The sequence below is a fragment of the Schistocerca gregaria genome, chromosome 1, assembly GCF_023897955.1.
Source record: "Schistocerca gregaria isolate iqSchGreg1 chromosome 1, iqSchGreg1.2, whole genome shotgun sequence".
Lineage (NCBI taxonomy): Eukaryota > Metazoa > Arthropoda > Insecta > Orthoptera > Acrididae > Schistocerca > Schistocerca gregaria.
In genome coordinates this window covers 186537230-186558777 of record NC_064920.1, presented here as the reverse complement: position 1 = coordinate 186558777, position 21548 = coordinate 186537230, and the positions used below count along the sequence as shown (strand labels likewise).

Below are 21548 nucleotides of genomic sequence, written 5' to 3'. Positions count from 1 at the left end.
CTTCTTTCGACCTTTTGTTCCTCCCTAAGATTCGTTTACTCTCTTTTGACTCAGTTTGTGAAGAAAGAACACTTGTGTACTACGGTGATAAAAGTCATGGGATACCTCTTAATATCGTGTCGTACCTCCTTTTCCAGGCGTAGTACAGCAGCTCAACGTGGCATGGACTCAATACGTCGTTGGAAGTCCCCCGTTGAAATATTGAGCCCTGCTGCCCATATAGTAATCCATAATTGCGATAGAGTTGCCGGTGCAGGGTTTTGTCCACAAACTGACATCTCAATTATGTCGGGCATAAGGGTAGCCAATCATTCGCTCCTATTGTCCAGAATGTTTTTCAAACTAATCGCGAACAAGTGTGGCATCGTCAACTATAAAAATTCCATCGTCATTTGGGAACTCGAAGTCTGTGAGTGGCTGCAATGGTCTCCAAGTAGCTGAACATAACAATTTCCAGTTAATGATCGATTCAGTTGGACCAGCGGACCCAGTGCTTTCCATGTGAACACAACCAACACTATTATGGAGCAACCACCAGCTGTCAGTTCCTTGTTGACAACTGGGGCCCATGGTTTCGTGGACTCTGCGTCCCATTCGAATCCTGTCATCAGCTCTTACCAGTCGTGTAGGGTTCGAATGGTTCAAATGGCTCTAAGCACTATGGGACTTGACATCTGAGATCATCAGTATCCTGGACTTAGAACTACTTAAACCTAACTAACCCAAGGACATCACACACATCCATGCCTGAGGCAGGGTTCGAACCTGCGACCGTAGCAGCAGCGCGGTTCTGGACTGAAGCGCCTAGAACTGCTCGGTCACAGCAGCCGGCAGTCTTGTTGGGTCCAACCGATATGGTCACGAGCCCAGGAGAGGAGCTGCAGACGTTGTCGTGCTGATATCAAAGGCAATCGCGTCGGTCGTTTGCTGCCGTAGCCCACTGAGGCCAAATTCCACCGCCCAGTCCTAACGGATACATTTGTCGTACGTCCCACATTGATTTCCACGGTTATTCACACAGTGTTGCTTGTCTGTTAGCCCTGACAACTCTACATCAACGCTGCTGCTCCCAGCCGTTACGTGAAGGCTGTCGGCCACTGCGATAGTCCGTTGTGAGAGGTAACGCCTGAAATTTGGTATTCTCGGCACACGCTTGGCACTATGGATCTCGGAATACTGAATTCCCTAACGATTTTCAAAACTGAATGTCCCCTGCATTTAGCTACAACTACCATTCCACGTTCAAAATCTGCTAATTACCATCGTGCGACCATAATCACCTCAGAAACCTTTTCATATGAATCACCTAAGAACAAATGCCCAATTATACGATACTACCGCCTTCTGTATATGTGCATATCGCTATCCCATGACTTTTGTCATACAGAAAATAGACACACATGTCGACAGAACATATCCAAGTTATTAACTCTCATTACAAGTACTCAATATGGCCACCGCTCATGGTACAACAGACGTCAATATCTGTGTGTAATTCATTAACACTGAGGACATGAGTTGTCTGGGAAGGAGTGACAGACGACCGATTTGGAAACCTGTTAACTGAGTTACCTATCTGGAGGTACGTACTAATTCGATGCAACAATTTGTCTACATGTTCTAAAACGTCTGGCCCCTATTGCAACTACAGCACGTCGCGCATTGCTGCCCCTTGTGACCGAGCGGTTCTAGGCGCTTCAGTCCGCAACTGTGCGGCTGCTACGATCGCAAGCTCGAATTCTGCCTCGGGCATGGATGTGTGTGATGTTCGTAGGTTAATTAAGTTTAAGTAGTTCTAAGTCTAGGGGACTGATGACCTCATATGTTAAGTCCCATAGTGCTTAGAGCCATTTGAACCATTTTGAGCCGCGCATTATGAATCAAAATAGAGATACTCTGTCCACTGATATGTGTTAATTTTTTTGTGCGTCTTGTAGTTTTCATGCAGTCTTCTTCTGGAACAACGGTGGTTCTGAAACGGGACAGCTGAACTCGTTTCAAGAATGTTAAGCGCGCCTGGCCCCTTGACATGATGGCTGTGTCGCGGGCGGGTGACATGCTGGTGATTCAAATAAGAATAAGCTGTGGAGTAAATGTAGTGGGGCTTCTGCGTGTGATTTCAGTGCTCTTCGTTCTTCCTATTATATAGCTTCCCATTTCCTACAACCAGGGTGTGATAGTTTATGAGGCCTCAATTGTTTTTCTGATTTACCTTATCCAAGTACTTATGACGAGACCGTTCACAGAAAGTTTGACTATAGAGTTTAGATGTGTATTGAACAACATACCTCTCAGTCCTGTAAATATATGATGTTGATGTACAGGAACGTGCTTTTGACAGTCAGTTAGACCGTCAGAGAGAGCGCATCGCTAGTTCCTGCTACTACTAAGGCAAGTACATCGTTCTCTTTTTACATATTTTTACGAGCTTCAAACAGGAGCGACTTATTTTCAGTTATCTGTGTAGTTACTAGTTTATTTTTGTAATTTCTTACGTGTTCGAGTGCTTATGAGGCACAAACTTTTATTTTTATAGCCGACCGGTGTGGCCGAGCGGTTCTAGGCGCTTCAGTCTGGAACCGCGCAACCGCTACGGTCGCAGTTTCGAATCCTGCCGCGGGCATGGATGTATGTGATGTCCTTAGATGTTAAGTCCTATAGTGCTCAGAGCCACTTGAACCATTTTATTTCAATAACAGTGTAGTGTACTGTACCACCGTTGCTATCGACTGTTGTATCGACTCTCGTATCGTGCAGGCTTTTGTTTGTTTGGTTAGAACAGCTCAGAGTCAGTTAGACCGTCAGCGAGAGTGCGCCGCTGGGTCCTGCTACCAATAAGGCGAGGACACCGTTAGCTTGTTGCATATTTTTCCGAGCTTCAAACAGGAGTGCAGTAATGGACAGGAACTGTGATTCTTGTGTACAGATGCGAGCTGAGCTGGCGACCCTTCGCTCACAGCTCCAGGCTGCGTTGGCTTCCGTCACACAGCTTGAGGCTCTTGCCAAGGGGCGTCACTGTGGGGATCGGACGCGGGGATGCGAGGGACGTCGAGCACGTCCCACGTGTCCTCCGATAGGTCCACTGCTGTGACCTCACCCGTGGTCAAGTGGGAGATCATTCCAAAGTCTGGCAGGCAGCGAAAAACTTACCGTGGGGCAAATCGAAGGCCTTCCCGGTTCGTTTGACGAACAGGTTTCGGGCGTTATCTGTGGCTGGCGAGGTCTCTGAGCCGGATGCAGTCGTCTACCCTGTTCCAGAGGAAGCTTCTCGGCCCGCAAGGTCTGGGAATTCACAGAGGGTGGGTTTGCTGGTAGTTGGGAGCTCCAACGTTAGGCGTGTAATGAGGCCCCTAAGGAACATGGCTGCCAAGGAGGGGAAGGAAACCAGTGTGCACCCCGTGTGCATTCCGGGGGGGTGGGGGTGGGGGAGTCATTCCGGATGTGGAAAGGGTGCTTCCGGATGCCAAGAAGAGTACAGGGTGCAGCCAACTGCAGATGGTGGCTCATGTCGGTACCAATGACGTGCTTTGGATCGGAGCAGATTCTGTCTGGTTTCGGGCGGCTAGCGGAAATGGTATAGACTACCAGTCTTGAAACTTCCTGGAAGATTAAAACTGTGTGCCGGGCCGAGACTCGAACTCGGGACCTTTGCCTTTCGCGGGCAAGTGCTCTACCAACTGAGCTACCCAAGCACGGCTCACGCCCCGTCCTCACAGCTTCACTTCTGCCAGTACCTCGTCTCCCACCTTCCAAACTTTACAGAAGCTCTCCTGCGTACCTTGCAGAACTAGCACTCCTGGAAGAAAGGATATTGCGGAGACATGGCTTAGCCACAGCCTGGGGGATGTTTTTAGAATGAAATCAGCGCACATTCCGCTGTAGAGTGGAAATTTCATTCTACTACCAGTCTTGCTTCCGAGATTAAAGTGGAGCTCACCATGTGCAGCATCGTCGATACAAGCGACTGTGGTCCTTTGGTGCAGAGCCGAGTGGAGGGTCCGAATCAGAGGCTCAGGCGGTTGGGTGACCGTGTAGGCTGCAAATTCCTTTACTTGCGCCATCGGGTGGTGGGTTTCCGGGTTCCGCTTAATAGTTCAGGAGTCAACTACACACAGGAGGCGGCTACACGGGTAGCGGGGGCTGTGTGGAAGGGACCGGGCGGTTTTTTAGGCTAGAGGGTCTCAGGGAACCACAGATAGGGCGTCCGTCAGAAAATGGGCAGTTAAAACACAGTAAGGCAGTTGTAGAAACGATTGGTATTGTAGTTGTAAATTGTCGTAGCTGTGTTGGGAAAGAACCAGAGCTCCAAGCCCTAATAGAAAGCACTGAAGCTCAAATAGTTGTACGTTCAGAGAGCTAGCTAAAGCCGGAAATAAGTTCAGCCGAAATTTTTTCAAACGATCTAACAGTGTTCAGAAAGGATAGATTAAATACAGTTGGTGGTGGAGTATTTATTGCTGTCAGAGGTAGTTTGCCTTGTAGCGAAATTGAAGTAGATAGTTCATGTGAAATAGTATGGGTACAGGTTATACCTAACAATCGGACTAAACTATTAATTGGATCGTTTTACCGACCCCCGTGTCAGTAGACATAGTTGCTCAACAGTTCAAAGAAAACTTGAGTCTCATTTCAAATAAACACCCCGCTCATACAATAATAGTCGGTGGTAACTTCAATCTACCCTCGATATGCTGGAAAAATTATACGATTAAAGCCGGCGGCAGGCATAAAACATCATCCGGAATTGTACTGAATGCTTTCTCAGAAAATTATTTTGAACAATTAGTTCATGAGCCCACTCGAAACGTAAATGATTGCGAAAGTATACTTGACCTTTTAGCAACAAATAATCCTGGACAAATAGTGAGTGTTGTGACGAATACGGGGACTAGCGACCACAAGGCAGTTGCTGCAAGGCTGAATACCGTAACACCTACAACCATCAAAAAGAAACGCAAAGTGTATCTATTTAAAAAAGCTCATAAAAATGCTCTCAACGCCTTTTTAAGAGACAGTCTTCACTCCTTCCGATCTGAACGTGTAAGTGTAAAAAAGTTGTGGAATGTTTTCAAATACATAGTATCAACAGCAATTGAGAGACATATACTACATAAATTAATAAGTGATGGTACTGATCCCCCATGGTACACATAACGGGTCTGATCGTTGTTGCAGAAGCAACGAAAAAAGCATGTCAAATTTAAAAGAGCGCAAAATCCCCAAGATTGGCAAAGTTTTACAGCAGTTCGAAATATGGCGCGTACTTCAATGCGAGATGCTTTTAATAATTTCCATAACAAAATTCTGTTTCGAAATCTGGCAGAAAACTCAGAGAGATTCTGGTCATACATAAAGCACACTAGTGGCAAGACATAATCAATACCTTCACTGCGCGATAACAACGGTGAAGTTCTGATGACAGTGCCATTAAAGCAGAGTTATTAAACACGGTTTTCCGAAACTCCTTCACCAAAAAAGACGAAGTAAATATTCCTGAATTCCAATCAAGAACAACTGCCAAGATGAGAAACATAGAAGCAGATATCCTCGGTGTTATAAAGCAGCTTAAATCACTTAATAAAGGCAAGACCTCCGGTCCAGATTGCATACCAGTCAGGTTCCTCTCAGAGTATGCTGATAAAATAGCTCCATATTTAGCAATTATATGCAACCATTCGTTCACAGAAAGATACGTACCTAAAGACTGGAAAACTGCTCAAGTCACACCAATACCCAAAAAGGGAAGTGGGAGTAATACGCTGAATTACAGGCCTATATCACTAACGTAGATTTCGAGTTGGGTTTTAGAACATATACTGTATATGAAGTACCTCGAAGAAAACGATTTATTGATATATAGTCAGCACGGATTCAGAAAATATCGTTCTTGTGAAACACAACTAGCTCTTTGTACTCATGAAGTAATAAGTGCTATCGACAGGGGATGCCAAATTGATTCCATATTTTTAGATTTCCAGAAGGCTTTCGACACCGTTCCTCACAAGCGTTATCTAATCAAACTGCGTGCCCACGGAGTATCGCCTCAATTGTGCGACTGGATTCGTGATTTCCTGTCAGAAAGGTCACAGTTCGTAGCAATAGACGGAAAGTCATCGATTAAAACAGAAGTAATATCCGGTGTTCCCGAAGGAAGTGTTATAGGCCCTGTATTGTTCCTGATGTATATTAACGAAATAGGAGACAATCTGAGTAGCCGTCTTAGATTGTTTGCAGATGATGCTGTCACTTACCGTCTTGTAAAGTCATCGGGTGATCAAAACGAATTGCAAAATGATTTAGATAAGATATCTGTATGGTGCGAAAAGTGGCAATTGACCCTGAATAAAGAAAAGTTCACATGAACACTAAAAGAAATCAGCTAAATTTCGATTACGCGATAAGTCACACAAATCTGAGGGCTGTAAATTCAACTAAATACTTAGGGATTACAACTACAAATAACATAAATTGGAACGGTGACATAGATAATATTGTGGGTAGAGCAAACCAAAGACTGCGATTCATTGGCAGAACACTTAGAAGGTGCAACAGGTCTAACAAAGAGACAGCTTACACTACGCTTGTCCCCCCTATTCTGGAGTATTGCTGTGCGGTGTGGGATCCGCATCAGGTGGGACTGACGGATGACATCGAAAAAGTACAGAGAACGGCAGCTCGTTTTGTATTATCGCAGGGAGATAGTGTCACAGACATGATAGTAAATTGGAGTGGCAATCATTCAAACAAAGGTGTTTTTCGTTGCGACGGGACCTTCTCATGAAATTTCAATCACCATTTTTCTCCTCCGATTGCGAAAACATTCTGTTAGCACCCACTTACTATAGGGAGAAATGATCATCACGATAAAATAAGAGAAATCAGGGCTCGCACGAAAAAATTTAAGTGCTTGTGGAACGGTAGAGAGACAGCATGAAAGTGGTTCATCGCGCCCTCTGCCAGGCACTTTATTGTGAATAGCAGAGTAATTACGTAGATGTAGATGTAGATGACATTAGTATATTGAATAAATTCATATTGTGATTATCTAACCTCTCTCTGTTTAAAATGTACCCGAAGTTGCAGCACCTTCGGCGCCTAATCCTCCCCCTATGATGCCTCCAAAGTGCGCCGTACGTATCTGAGATTGTGAAACTGAGAAACAGCCAATGATTAAGAACCAATTCAGTGAACTTATGTGACGTATCATCCGTAACGCCACCTTCCTCTTCCTTCACACGCATATCGTAGAATAAGTAATTTTCATGCGATTTATCCGTCGTGTGTAATAATAATAAAATAACTTTAACTATTGAGCCTATTCTCTAACTTGAAACTAATTAATTTGATGGGCACGCAGAGTTATGAATGTGACGTAAGACGGATGCATATGCAATGTAAGACGATCCCACAGGTGTGGATTGTGTCTCCATAAATAACCGCAATAAAGGAGCCCATCTTAATGAAATCAAGTTTAGACACCACAAACAAACAATTTTTTTCATTATTCCAGTTGTGCAGTGCATGTGCGGTATGGTACATCCACTCGAGAATGACAGACTTTAGCGTCGTCTACAGGCACCGAGCCAAAAGTGCAAATAATTCAGATGTCTCCAGCTGAGGCAGAAAGAAAAGCATTGACACAGCTCTTTAGTCTATACATAATGCTTGTGTCCCATAGTCTGAACGGTAAAAGATCCATGAAAGTAAGAGTGGACTTGTCGCAGCTGTTTCCCACTTTGGCCACGACAAATTCGTAACCCTACTTCATTTCACGTTTCTGTGGCAACACCTCAGTTTCGCCGCAGTTCTAGGCGATTGTGGCCTTTAGAGGTTCGGGAACGATTTGCACTGTTGAAATCCGACAACAGCACAACTAGTGTCCAGGCTTCTTTCAACGTAGGGAATATAACTGAAACAAAGAGAAAGAGTATACATAGAGAGACTGTGGCAAGTTACTTAGCGGCCCCGCGGTGCCTCGCTATACTATTATTCGCCATATTTTCGGAAGTCATTGTGTACGAGTGATTAAAATGAGAAAGTACCATCGGGAGTAAACGGGCGTTCGGCTGAAATCGAAAATCGCTCAGCTGACGTACATCTCCCGCTGTGTGGTGCGATCCTTGTCATGACCACCAAATGTTCGATAGCGTTGTTAAGGATTAGAGCATAGCTACATGTCTGTGACATGCAGGACTATAAATATGGTTGCTCCTTGTTTCATTCGTAGCAACTTAACTGCATTCTTATATTCCTCCCTACCCACACCCTCGGATATTGTAATATATATTCGGAAAACAGTTGTCAAATATTTGTGACAAGAAAGAATATAGATATTATTGCTGGCTACTTCACTGACACCAGTTTCATTTTTCGGTTTTTGATCTCACTGAAAACACAAGCTAGAAGAAACTTATGTTCTTCTATGTAAATAACAATTAATATTACAGCACATTCTTCTGTCACATGAAAAAGACAGTCAGAATGTGTCGCAAACGGAAAAATGAAAAAAAATTACATGTGCCAGGAAGCGAACATACTTCGATTCCGTAATCACATAAGCACAATGGTCGCACATGATTTCGACACTATTATTGTTCATCTTCGAATCTCCCGGGAACTTTTGCAGCTAATGTGTCTTTAGCTGACATTTAATTATAACAAATCGTACCTAATGTGAAGTTTTTGGGGTAATTTTTAATGCGCCGTTGCCATGAAACAGCATGGTGTCGTAAAGTGCAAGTTGTAATACGAGGAATTCTCTCAAAAGTAGAGGACATGACCAAGTTCCGATTTCAGCCGAACACCTTTCTCATTTCAGTCACTCGCCATTTTGTGGTTGTTTTGAAAGTAGGATAGTACGGTGTACAGACTTGTAAGACAGTCATCTGCCGAATTGCTTTCGAAATCATGCCTAACGTTAGCCCAGCAGATAACTGCACACAAAAGACAACAAATACGAATGGAACTTATTTGAAGTGCGTACTGTATAAAAATATCTATTAGTAGTTTTATACATTTGTGGTAGCTTTGAGGGATGAAGTAATGAAGGCAGCAGAGGATCAAGTAGGTAAAAAGACGAGGGCTAGTAGAAATCCTTGGATAACAGAAAAAATATTGAATTTAATTGATGAAAGGAGAAAATATAAAAATGCAGTAAATGAAGCAGGCAAAAAGGAATACAAACGTCTCAAAAATGACATCGACAGGAAGTGCAAAATGGCTAAGCAGGGATGGCTAGAGGACAAATGTAAGGATGTAGAGGCTTATCTCAATAGGGGTAAGATAGATACTGCCTACAGGAAAATTAAAGAGACCTTTGGGGAAAAGAGGACCACTTGTATGAATATTAAGAGCTCAGATGGAAACCCAGTTCTGAGCAAAGAAGGGAAAGCACAAAGCTGGAAGGAGTATATAGAGGGTCTAAACAAGGGCGATGTACTTAAGGACAATATTATGGAAATGGAAGAGGATGTAGATGAAGATGCAATGGGAGATACGATACTACGTGAAGAGTTTGACAGAGCACTGAAAGGCCTGAGTCGAAACAAGGCCCCTGGAGTAGACAACATTCCATTGGAAATACTGACGGCCTTTGGAGAGCCAGTCCTGACAAAACTCTACCATCTGGTGAGCAAGATGTAAGAGACAGGCGAAATACCGTCAGACTTCAGGAAGAATATAATTATTCCAATACCAAAGAAAGCAGATGTTGACAGATGTGAAAATTACCGAACTATCAGTTTAATAAGTCACACCTGCAAAATACTAACGCGAGTTCTTTACAGACGAATGGAAAAACTAGTAGAATCCGACCTCGGGGAAGATCAGTTTGGATTCCGTAGAAATGTTGGAACACGTGAGGCAATACTGACCCTACGACTTATCTTAGAAGCTAGATTAAGGAAGGGGAAACCTACGTTTCTAGCATTTGTAGACTTAGAGAAAGCTTTTGACAATGTTGACTGGAATACTCTCTTTCAAATTCTGAAGGTGGCAGGGGTAAAACACAGGGAGCGAAAGGCTATTTACAATTTGTACAGAAACCAGATAGCAGTTATAAGAGTCGAGGGACATGAAAGGGAAGCAGTGGTTGGGAAGGGAGTGAGACAGGGCTGTAGTCTATCCCCGATGTTATTCAATCTGTATATTGAGCAAGCAGTGAAGGAAACAAAAGAAAAATTCGGAGTAGGTATTAAAGTCCATGGAGAAGAAATAAAAACTTTGAGGTTCGCCGATGACATTGTAATTCTGTCAGAGACAGCAAAGGACTTGGAGGAGCAGTTGAATGGAATGAACAGTGTCTTGAGAGGAGTATATAAGATGAATACCAAAAAAAGCAAAACGAGGATAATGGAATGAAGTCGAATTAAGTCGGGTGATACTGAGGGAATTAGATTAGGAAGTGAGACACTGAAAGTAGTAAAGGAGTTTTGCTATTTGGGGAGCAAAATAACTGATGATGGTCGAAGTAGATGGGATATAAAATGTAGACTGGCAATGGCAAGGAAAGCATTTCTGAAGAAGAGAAATTTGTTAACATCAAGTATAGATTTAAGTGTCAGGAAGTCATTTCTGAAAGTATTTGTATGGAGTGTAGCCATGTATGGAAGTGAATCATGGACGATAAATAGTTTGGACAAGAAGAGACTAGAAGCTTTCGAAATGTGGTGCTACAGAAGAATGCTGAAGATTATATGGGTAGATCACATAACTAATGAGGAGGTATTGAATAGAATTGGGGAGAAAAGGAGCTTGTGACACAATTGAATCGGATTGGGGAGAAGAGAAGTTTGTGGCACAACTTGACAAGAAGAAGGGATCGGTTGGTAGGACATATTCTGAGGCATCAAGGGATCACCAATTTAGTATTGGAGGGCAGTGTGGAGGGTAAAAATCGTAGAGGGAGACCAAGAGATGACTACACTAAGCAGATTCAGAAGGATGTAGGTTGCAGTAGGTACTGGGAGATGAAGAAGCTTGCACAGGGTAGAGTAGCATGGAGAGCTGCATCAAACCAGTTTCAGGACTGAAGACCACAACAACAACAACATACATTTGTGTTATACACCAGCATAGAAAGAACTTTAATGTGTTTAACTTTACTTGAGTATTTGAATTTATTATTTTCCCCGAGGTGTCGTAATGTCCTTACGCACTGTCATGCACTATGCCTTTTTCTTTTACTTTCCGAAAACACGGCAGACAGTTGTCCAGTTTGCTTGATTTTGGTAGCGGTGTGCCTCTATATTGTATTATAAACTGAAGCGCCAAAAAAAACTGGTACAGGCACACGAGTTCAAAAACAGGCAGAATACGGTGCTGTGGTCGGCAAAACCCTATATAAGACAGCAAGTGTCTGGGGCAGTTGTTAGATCGGTTACTGCTGCTACAATGGGAGGTTATCAATATTTAAGTGAGTTTGGTGTTATAGTCGGCGCACGAGCGGTGGGAGATAGCAGCTCCGAGGTAGCGATGAAGTTGGGATTTTTTCCGGTGCGACCATTTCACGAGAGTATCGTGAATATCAGGAATCCGGTAAAACATCAAATCTCCGACATCTATGCGGCCGGGAGAATATCCTACAAGAGCGGGAATAACGACGGCTGAAGAGAATCGTGCAACGTGACAGAAGTGCACCCTTCCGCAAATTGCTGCATATTTCACTGCTGGGAGATCAACAAGTGTCAGTGTGCGAACCATTCAACAAAACATTATCGATATGGGCTTTCGGAGCCGAAGGCCCACTCGTGTATCCTTGATGACTGCATGATATAAAGCTTTAGGCCTCGCCTGGGCCCGTCAACACCGACATTGGCCTTTTGATGACTGGAAACATGTTGCCTGGTCGGACGAGTCTCGTTTCAAATTGTATCGAGCGGATGGACGTGTACGGGTATGGAGACGATCTTATGAATCCATGGGCTCTGCATGTCAGCAGGGGACTGTTCAAGCTGATGGAGGCTCTGTAATGGTCTGGGGCGTGTGCAGTTGCAGTGATACGTCTAGATACGACTCTGAGAGGTGACACGTAGGCGTCCTGTATGACCATCTGCATCCATGCATTTCCATTGTGCATTCCGACGGACTTGTGCAATTCCGGCAGGACAAGCCCAGAATTGCTACAGAGTTGCTCCAGGAACGCTCTTCTGAGTTTAAATACTTTCGTTGGTCACCAGACTCCCCAGACATGAACATTATTGAGCATCTGTGGGATGCCTTGCAGTGTGCTTATCAGAAGAGATCTCCACACTCTCGTGCTCTTATGGACTGATGGACCCGTGCAGGATTCATGGCGTCATTTCCCACCAGCTGTATTTCAGACATCAGTCGAGCCCATGCAATGTCGTGTTATGGCACTTCTGCGTGTTCGCGGGGGCCTTACCCGATATGAGGCAGGTGTACTAGTTTCTTTGACTCATCAGTGTCTCTCTCTGAGTTAGACCGTTCTGGGTTATCCCAGATCCTAGTCCTGAAGAGTAGATAGGAGAGCCTCGGTGAAGTTTGGAAGACTGTCCTGCGTGAAATTCAAAGAAATGTGTCCAAGTCGCAACCCAGTAATCCAGTTCTATAAGCTTCTAAAACAGTAACTTTGTAATTTTGAACGCAATGGTGAAGGAGCAACGTGTTGAGATAGTGTTCAGTCCGTAAATTAGTTAAGTAGAATGTAACCACTGCAATAATCGATATGTCATGTCTTGATTGCAGAGAGATTGATCACATTTTTGTTACTTGATTTTAAAAAAGCTCGTAGCAAGGCGTTGTCGTTCTGAAGAATGCATGCGGGTCAGCGCTTTAGAGGCTCATTTGCTCTCAAGTGAGGGGAGCACATGTGACTTTTCTAAGAAAAATCAGTATACCAGCTTCTCTGTATGTCATGGGACTTCAGAAAGTAAGTTTCGCGTGTCGTCCTACGAGAAGACAGTCGGGGAACAAGAGTGGCGTATTTTTATATGCGGACTCAGTTCTGCAGCGGTGTAGTTGACAGAGGCATCATGATGTGGGAGTGAAATGGTGCGGCATCTAGCAACGGACTACCAAGCTGAAGTACGCGTAACACTACGATCCTTGTGGGCAAATCTTTTAAATTTCCACACAGATCCTCCGTGAAATTCTGGCCGTATATGGACCAAATGCGATGTCGCGTCCAGCCACAGTGAAATGGTGCCGACAACTTGACAGGGCCGCACAGATGTGGATGCTGCCGATAGGAAAGTCATGATCTTGCACTATAAGATTTCATTCTTTTTGGCTATCTGAAAGAACATCTGGTGGGAGGGGGGCGTGGGAGGCAGGGGAGGGGGAGACGTTCCAGCTACGAGGACGTTCATACTCTCGAATGTCTGCTTGACCAAAGAAGAGCGTTTCTGACATTGAGGATTTGAACAATCTGTAGAACGTTCCGACAGCTGTACACATAGACTTGGTAAATGTGTTGAAAAATAGCTTCATGTATCTGTGTCAGTTGAAGTGTAAAGGTTCATATGGTTCATACGGCTCTGAGCACTATGGGACTTAACATCTGAGGTCATCAGTCCCATAGAACTTAGAACTACTTAAACCTAACTAACCTAAGGACATCAGAGACATCCATGCCCGAGGCGGGATTCGAACCTGCGACCGTAGCGGTCGCGCGGTTCAAGACAGAAGCGCCTAGAACCGCTCTGCCACACCGGCCGGCGAAATGTAAAAGTTACTTGGCCTGCCATAAGTGTAACTGAGTTTTTGAAGTCTTCCGAATTCGAACACTCAATGAGAGGATACTACTCTCCCTGTATATCTGGCAGTCGGGATGAAGTACTGTAGTGTGTTCTTTTAACCATAACGCCATTGACAACCAGTCACATCGGTGGTTATGCCTTAAGAATCTGATGTTATAATTGTAATATGATTTACATCCTTTTAAATTTCCACAACTGAATTTTCTGTCTGACAAACTTTCAGTATTACACAGTTAATTAACATTACCGCTACACCGACTCAGAATCTATCCAGATCATAGTGCAATTTACTCACGTACTCTGTCATACTATTATCCTTTGTGTAACTATTGCAAATCATCGGGATACCGACGGAAAAGAAACAGGTGATAGGTTGTCAGAAGAAAAATGGCTGCCGTCTACCAATTAACTGTGACGTCCATACTGTATCGTTGATTCAAATTAATTCTTGGAGTTTCTGTTAAAAAAATCCCTTACAATATACAACTTTACCCAGCGGGCATAATACTTCGTTGACGTTACAAATTCCTATGATTTCGGAAAAGTCTACTCTATATGCACTGTTGTGGACAGAATCAGGATGTCCACTGTTAGGTTGGCACACTTCCTGTCACCAGAATCACCGAAATACTGATCAACTGTTTAACATGTGAATCGTTTTGTTTCAATATCTGGTTTTTAAACTCACTGAGAACCCACAAATAACAGAAAATAAATCTAAAAAAACGGTCAAACACAGAATCATTGAACTACCAATAACTGCCTAATACGAAATGGTTCAATATCTCGTTTGCAAACCCACTTAAAATTACAGAGAATAAATCTGGAAAAATGAATCTCTCTTTCACAGAAATGAAACACACAAGAATTATTCATTTGACTATCAGTCCTGTTTCCCCACAGTTAAATTTTTAACCCAATATCACAGATCGCATGCCTACTGTTGTAACGATCATGGCAATATCTTTTGTGCACCATTTTTCCTCTTGTGCCAATATTGCTCACCATCATATACCAGGACCAAGTTAGCTTCACAACCTAGTAATATTTTTTTTCATATTTCACACATGCAACTGTTCCTATCAAATCTATCCTAAACTCTGCATCATTTAATCTCGTTTCCCGGTGCAAAGCAACCCATGTGGAGTCACTGCCAATTGACTTATAACTCACTTTTATTCTCTCTCGGAGTACCAAAACTCAAAAGAACTTCACACGAAGTATTGCTAAATTAAATTATCATTACCACACGAAGTCTTTCTATTCACGCTACAGGCATGGTTGTGACCTCACCATGTGTGTGGTCTAGACAAACCCCTTTTACTTACTTAACATTTTAATAAGATATTTTAACCAACCAAAATTATTTAAGTAGGAAGTGATTACTGAATTTTTAATATCGAAAATGAATTAAATAAAAAAATGATTACTGATTCATATTTGGTCAAGGGTTTCTTTTGTCCTTTGACTGTACAGCATCCTGAGACAAAGCCTGTGGTGTAGTTTACTCACCAGTTGGAAGTTCTTGATTTAATCAAAAACTGCACACGGAATTCTTAAATATTCTCAACTTAAAATTAACAAACATTCCATTCGACTTTTACATTTCTTTCATTTTACTACTGGCAGGCAAGGGGCTACTCAAAGACAACAAGTGACGCTACCTTTACCGTGTATGGTCTCTTCCACGCGGACGATAGTTTTACACATCATCCATTCAAAACAAAACATTGAACATTACGAATATGGACAAACAGATCTACTATACTATAAAGTGCATATACAGAAAAAAAATCTAATTGTCATTCTTTCATACTTCGGCTACCGGTACCTGTGTATTGGATAAAGTCATCGAATAAAATCATGTTCTGAAGGGGCAAAGAACCAAATAGATATGTGACAGGTAACACTGTATCCTTTCAGCAACGTCCATCTGCTTCGTTCGTCAGATAACTGCCTCAACTTTTTTCTCGTCGACCCCTAAGTGAGAACTGTAGACGACCGGAGGGAGCACAACTAGTGAGTAGCTTCGATTTACTTGCTAGTTAACCGAATCCGGTAACTCGGTGTACTCCAGTCTAATGGCTGCCCTTTCCATTTACTTCGATGTTGGAAATGAAGGTGGAATGAGTAAAACATAAAAGTTCTGTTCATGGTGCTACTATTATCAAGCAAGAGCCAGCAGCTTGAAAATGACCATGGCTGCGAATTAGAGAAAAATTATGAAATAAAGGCTTGATTTCTAAAATAACAGCCTGTGCGGGACAATGACTTCCCTGAAGAATAAGTCTCGGCTTGTCTGAGACCTTGCTAATAATATGTACACATCGTAACACAGTAACTAACCCCCCCTCTCGGATGATGAACTTCGCTGTGGCATATACCCTTCCTTCCAACTATAACCAGGCCTTGTTCCCCCCCCCCCCTCCCCAGGGCCCCCTTTTTCATCTCCCTCCTTCTTCCAGAGCGGATTTTCCTCCTTCCCCCCCCCCCCCCCCCCGAGATCCTGCACCCCATCCTTGCCTATTTCCCTCCCACGTCTCTCCCTACCCCCACCCGTCCCTCTTCAGCATGTCCCCCACTCATCTCCCCCCCCCCCCTCTCTTCCCCTCCCTCCCTTCCTGCGTCTGGCAGATCCTCCGTTTTGATCATCGTCAGTATGTCATGTCAGTATTGTGTTTAGTGCTGTTTCTCCTGTGCGTCAGGAGATGTGATTTTATTGTGTGCTGGCCTTTTACTTAGTGTTACTGTCAGTGTTTGTTATGTGCTACGCCATCCGTCGATACTTTAATGCTCCGGTCATACTGTGCCTTGTGTTCTTTTAATTGTCCCAGTGTGTGCCTTTTTTGTGTGCGCTACTTTTTTAGTTTTTATCTCCATTTTACAGTCGCCCCTTTTTTGTCTATTGTCTTCCATCAGGTTCCCCCTTTTTTATATCTATGTTCACCATGTTTTCAAAAAATCAAATGGCTCTGAGCACTATGAGACTTAACACCTTAGGTCATTAGTCCCCTAGAACTCAGAACTACTTAAACCTAACTAACCTAAGTACATCACACACATCCATGTCTGAGGCAGGATTCGAATCTGCGACCTTAGCAGTCCCGCGGTTCCGGACTGCAGCGCCTAGAACCGCACGGTCACAGCAGCTGGCGACCATGTTTTCTCCTTTGTTGGTTTTAAATATCTTCTATTGTTTGTTCTATGCCTTTCGGCTGAAGAGCAGCGCATATGCTGCTGCCAGCCCACCCCGATGGGGAATTGAAATACAATAAATGAAAACAAAAAGTGACTAACCATAAGTAGACAACTTAACACAGTTTCCCCTTCCGCAGCCCTGGCATCACATGCATGTAGCCCCCTTCCCAGCCCTGCTTCCTCCCTCTTCGTCACTGTCTCAGACTTTAACGGCAAATTGTACAGTTGATGTGCAATAATCTGGTAAAATTTGCTGCTTTTTTAAGTGTTGGGTCCAGGCTTCGACAGGCTGGAAGTGAACTATGTGTGCGCTCCACTTCTCTTCAACATTTATACGAACTACCAGCCATCACAAGGAGATTCTTATATGCAGATGACCTAGCCCTTGTTAAACAGAGCTCATGCTTTGAAAGAGTGGAAAGAAATCTGACAACAGCACTTAGAACGCTGTCAAGCTATTACAATTGGAACCAACTCAGACCAAACACTTCAAAGACACAAGTGTGTGCCTTTCATTTAAGAAACAGGGAAGCTAATCGTGAGCTACATATTGCATGGTCAGGCATCCAACTCCGGCATCATCACGCACCTAAATACTTGGGAGTCATTCTCGATAGAACTCTGACATTCAAAACTCACTGCAAGAACACCAAAATGAAAATCTCCGCTCGAAACAACCTAATTCGCAAACTAGCGGGGACATAGTGGGCATCACATCCACAAACTATTCGCTGTTCTGCAAGGGCACTCTGCTTTTCTACTGCTGAATATGCTTCTCCAGTCTGGTACAGGTCATCTCAAGCCAGACAAGTAGACATTGCTCTCAACGAAACCTGCAGGTTGACGACAGGTTGCTTAAGACCTACCGCAACTGATAAGCTCTACTGCCTATCTGGAATAGCGCCACCATGGGTACGCAGAACAGTGGCTACCAACAAGGAGAGACTGAAAGTGGAACAGGACAGTGCCCATACACTGCACGGACATAGTCCACCACAGCAACGGCTGAAATCGCGAAAGAGCTTCCTGAAAACATCCGAGAAGCTCACCATTTCACCAGAGAAGGCAAGGCTGGACTTATGGAAGAAGTCCACGCCTCACCTACAGACGCCAGAAGCTGAAGGGCTACCACCTGGACACAATGAGAGCTGGCTGGTGTGGAAATCTTTAAACAGATTACGATCAGGAGTTGGACGATCCAGAGACAACCTGAAGAGATGGGACTTCATAACAGAAGATACACCCTGTGATTGTGGACAAGAACAAACCACAAGCCACATGCTCCAGTGTCTTTATTACTTCTCTTCAAATCACATTAATCATGGAATGGAAACACACAGCAACAGATCGTACCAGCGTGACTTGTTCAAAATGTCCTCCGTTAGCGAGGATACATGCACCCACCCTCTGTCGCATGGAATCGCTGATGCGCTGATGCAGCCCTGGAGAATGGCGTATTGTATCACAGCCGTCCAAAATACGAGCACGAAGAGTCTCAATATTTAGTACCGGGGTTGCATAGACAAGAGCTTTCAAATGCCCCCATAAATGAAAGTCAAGAGGGTTGAGGTGAGGAGAGCGTGGAGGCCATGGAATTGGTCCGCCTCTACCAATCCATCGGTCACCGAATCTGTTGTTGAGAAGCGTACGAACACTTCGACTGAAATGTGCAGGAGCTCCATCGTGCATGAACCACGCGTTGTGTCGTACTTGTAAAGGCACATGTTCTAGCAGCACAGGTAGAGTATCCCGTATGAAATCATGATAACGTGCTCCATTGAGAGTAGGTGGAAGAACATGGGGCCCAATCAAGACATCACCAACAATGCCTGCGCAAACGTTAACAGAAAATCTGTATTGATGACGTGATTGCGCAATTACGTGCGGATTCTCGCCAGCTCACGCATGTTGATTGTGAAATTTTCAATTTGATCACGTCGGAATGAAGCCTCATCCGTAAAGAGAACATTTGCACTGAAATGAGGATTGACACATTGTTGGATGAACCATTCGCAGAAGTGTACCCGTGGAGGCCAGTCAGCTGCTGATAGTGCCTGCACACGCTGCACATGGTACGCAAACAACTGGTTCTCCTGTAGCACTCTCCATACAGTGACGTGGTCAACGTTACCTTGTACAGCAGCAACTTCTCTGACGCTGACATTAGGGTTATCGTCCACTGCACGAAGAATTGCCTCGTCCATTGCAGGTGTCCTCGTCGTTCTAGGTCTTCCCCAGTCGCGAGTCATAGGCTCGAATGTTCCGTGCTCCCTAAGACGCCGATCAATTGTTTCGAACGTCTTCCTGTCGGAACACCTTCGTTCTGGAAATCTGTCTCGATACAAACGTACCGCGCCACGGCTATTGCCCGTGCTAATCCATACATCAAATGGGCATCTGCCAACTCCGCATTTATAAACATTACACTGACTGCAAAACCACGTTCGTGATGAGCACAAACCTGTTGATGCTACGTACTGATGTGCTTGATGCTAGTACTGTAGAGCAATGAGTCGCATGTCAACACAAGCACCGAAGTCAACATTACCTTCCTTCAATTGGGCCAACTGGCGGTGAATCGAGGGAGTACAGTACATACTGACGAAACTAAAATGAGCTCTAACATTGAAAATAAGCGTTTCCGAATATATACAGGGTGTTTCAAAAATGACCGGTATATTTGAAACGGCAATACAAACTCAACGAGCAGCGATAGAAGTGCACCGTTTGTTGCAATATGCTTGGGACAACAGTACATTTTCAGGCAGACAAACTTTGGAAATTACAGTAGTTACAATTGTCAACAACATATGGCGCTGAGGTCTGGGAAACTCTATACTACGATATTTTCCACATATCCACCATGCGTAGCAATAATATGGCATAGTCTCTGAATGAAATTACCCGAAATCTTTGACAACGTGTCTGGCGGAATGGCTTCACATGCAGATGAGATGTACTGCTTCAGATGTTCAATTGTTTCTGGATTCTGGCGGTACACCTGGTCTTTCAAGTGTCCCCACAGAAAGAAGTCACAGGGGTTCATATCTGGCGAATAGGGAGGCCAATCCACGCTGCCTCCTGTATGTTTCGGATAGCCCAAAGCAATCACACGATCATCGAAAAATTCATTTAGGAAATTAAAGACGTCGGCCGTGCGATGTGGCCGGGCACCATCTTGCATAAACCACGAGGTGTTCGCAGTGTCGTCTAAGGCAGTTTGTACCGCCACAAATTCACGAAGAATGTCCAGATAGCGTGATGCAGTAATCGTTTCGGATCTGAAAAATGGGCCAATGATTCCTTTGGAAGAAATGGCGGCCCAGACCAGTATTTTTTGAGGATGCAGGGACGATGGGACTGCAACATGGGGCTTTTCGGTTCCCCATATGCGCCAATTCTGTTTATTGACGAAGCCGTCCAGGTAAAAATAAGCTTCGTCAGTAAACCAAATATCGCCGTCGTCAATCCTGTGCACTATATCGTTAGCGAATGTCTGTCGTGCAGCAATGGTAGTGGCGCTGAGGGTTTGCCGCGTTTGAATTTTGTGTGGATAAAGGTGTAAACTCTGGCGCATGAGACGATACGTGGACGTTGGCGTCATTTGGACCGCAGCTGCAACACGGCGAACGGAAACCCGAGGCCGCTGTCGGATCACCTGCTGCACTAGCTGCGCGTTGCCCTCTGTGGTTGCCATACGCGGTCGCCCTACCTTTCCAGCACGTTCATCCATCACGTTCCCAGTCCGTTGAAGTTTTTCAAACAGATCTTTTATTGTATCACTTTTCGGTACTTTGGTTACATTAAACCTCCGTTGAAAACTTCGTCTTATTGCAACAACACTGTGTTCTAGGCGGTGAAATTCCAACACCAGAAAAATCCTATGTTCTAAGAAATAAACCATGTTGTCCACAGCACACTTGCACGTTGTGAACAGCACACGCTTACAGCAGAAAGACGACGTACAGAATGGCGCACCCACAGACTGCGTTGTCTTCTATATCTTTCACATCTCTTGCAGCGCGATCTCTTGTTGAAAATTGTAACTTCTGTAATTTCGAAAGTTTTTCCGCCTGAAAATGTACTGTTGTCCCAAGCATATTGCAACAAACGGTGTATTTCTACCGCTCCTCGTTTAGTTTTTATTGCCGTTTCAAATATACCGGTCATTTTTGAAACACCATATATATATATATATATATATATATATATATATATATATATATGTGTGTGTGTGTGTGTGTGTGTGTGCGTGTGTGTATGGCTACTGTAAATTTGTATGTTTCTGACTCAAAAATAAAGTGTGAGTGAGGCGAATGATCCTGCTGGTTTGCAGAGCCGGTGTGCCAGCACGCGAGGGGCAGCGCCCTGGTGTGGCCCGTTGCCGACGGCCGCTGGCTGCTCAAGGGTGTGACCAGCGTGAACACAGCGCACCGCGACTGGGACCAGCCCGGCCGCTGCGTCGCCGGACAGCACGTCTTCAGCGACGTCGACAGCCAACTGCCGCTGCTGCGCCGCTTGCTGCTCTCCTGTGAGTTGCCTCTAGCGTCAGCCGCTTTCTTAGCTGTCTTATAAATCTATCATTCGAAGATAAGTTTTGCCTCGCGCGTACCTACATTTCTCTGGAATCTA

At 44.2% G+C, this 21548-nt stretch overlaps 1 protein-coding gene and 1 non-coding gene across 4 annotated transcripts in view; one reads left to right on the top strand and one right to left on the bottom strand.

The window, feature by feature from the left end:
* LOC126336406 (serine protease 53-like) overlaps positions 1 to 21548 on the top strand; it is a 182217-nt gene that overhangs the window by 74266 nt on the left and 86403 nt on the right. For all 3 annotated transcript variants that reach the window (XM_050000108.1, XM_050000101.1, XM_050000113.1), the window contains one exon: positions 21253 to 21447. In XM_050000108.1, the coding sequence (XP_049856065.1) occupies positions 21253 to 21447 (195 nt within the window). The remainder of the gene's footprint in view (positions 1 to 21252; positions 21448 to 21548) is intronic.
* On the bottom strand, positions 3619 to 3693 carry Trnas-cga (transfer RNA serine (anticodon CGA)). Its single transcript has one exon. It is a non-coding gene; the product is annotated as a tRNA-Ser (tRNA).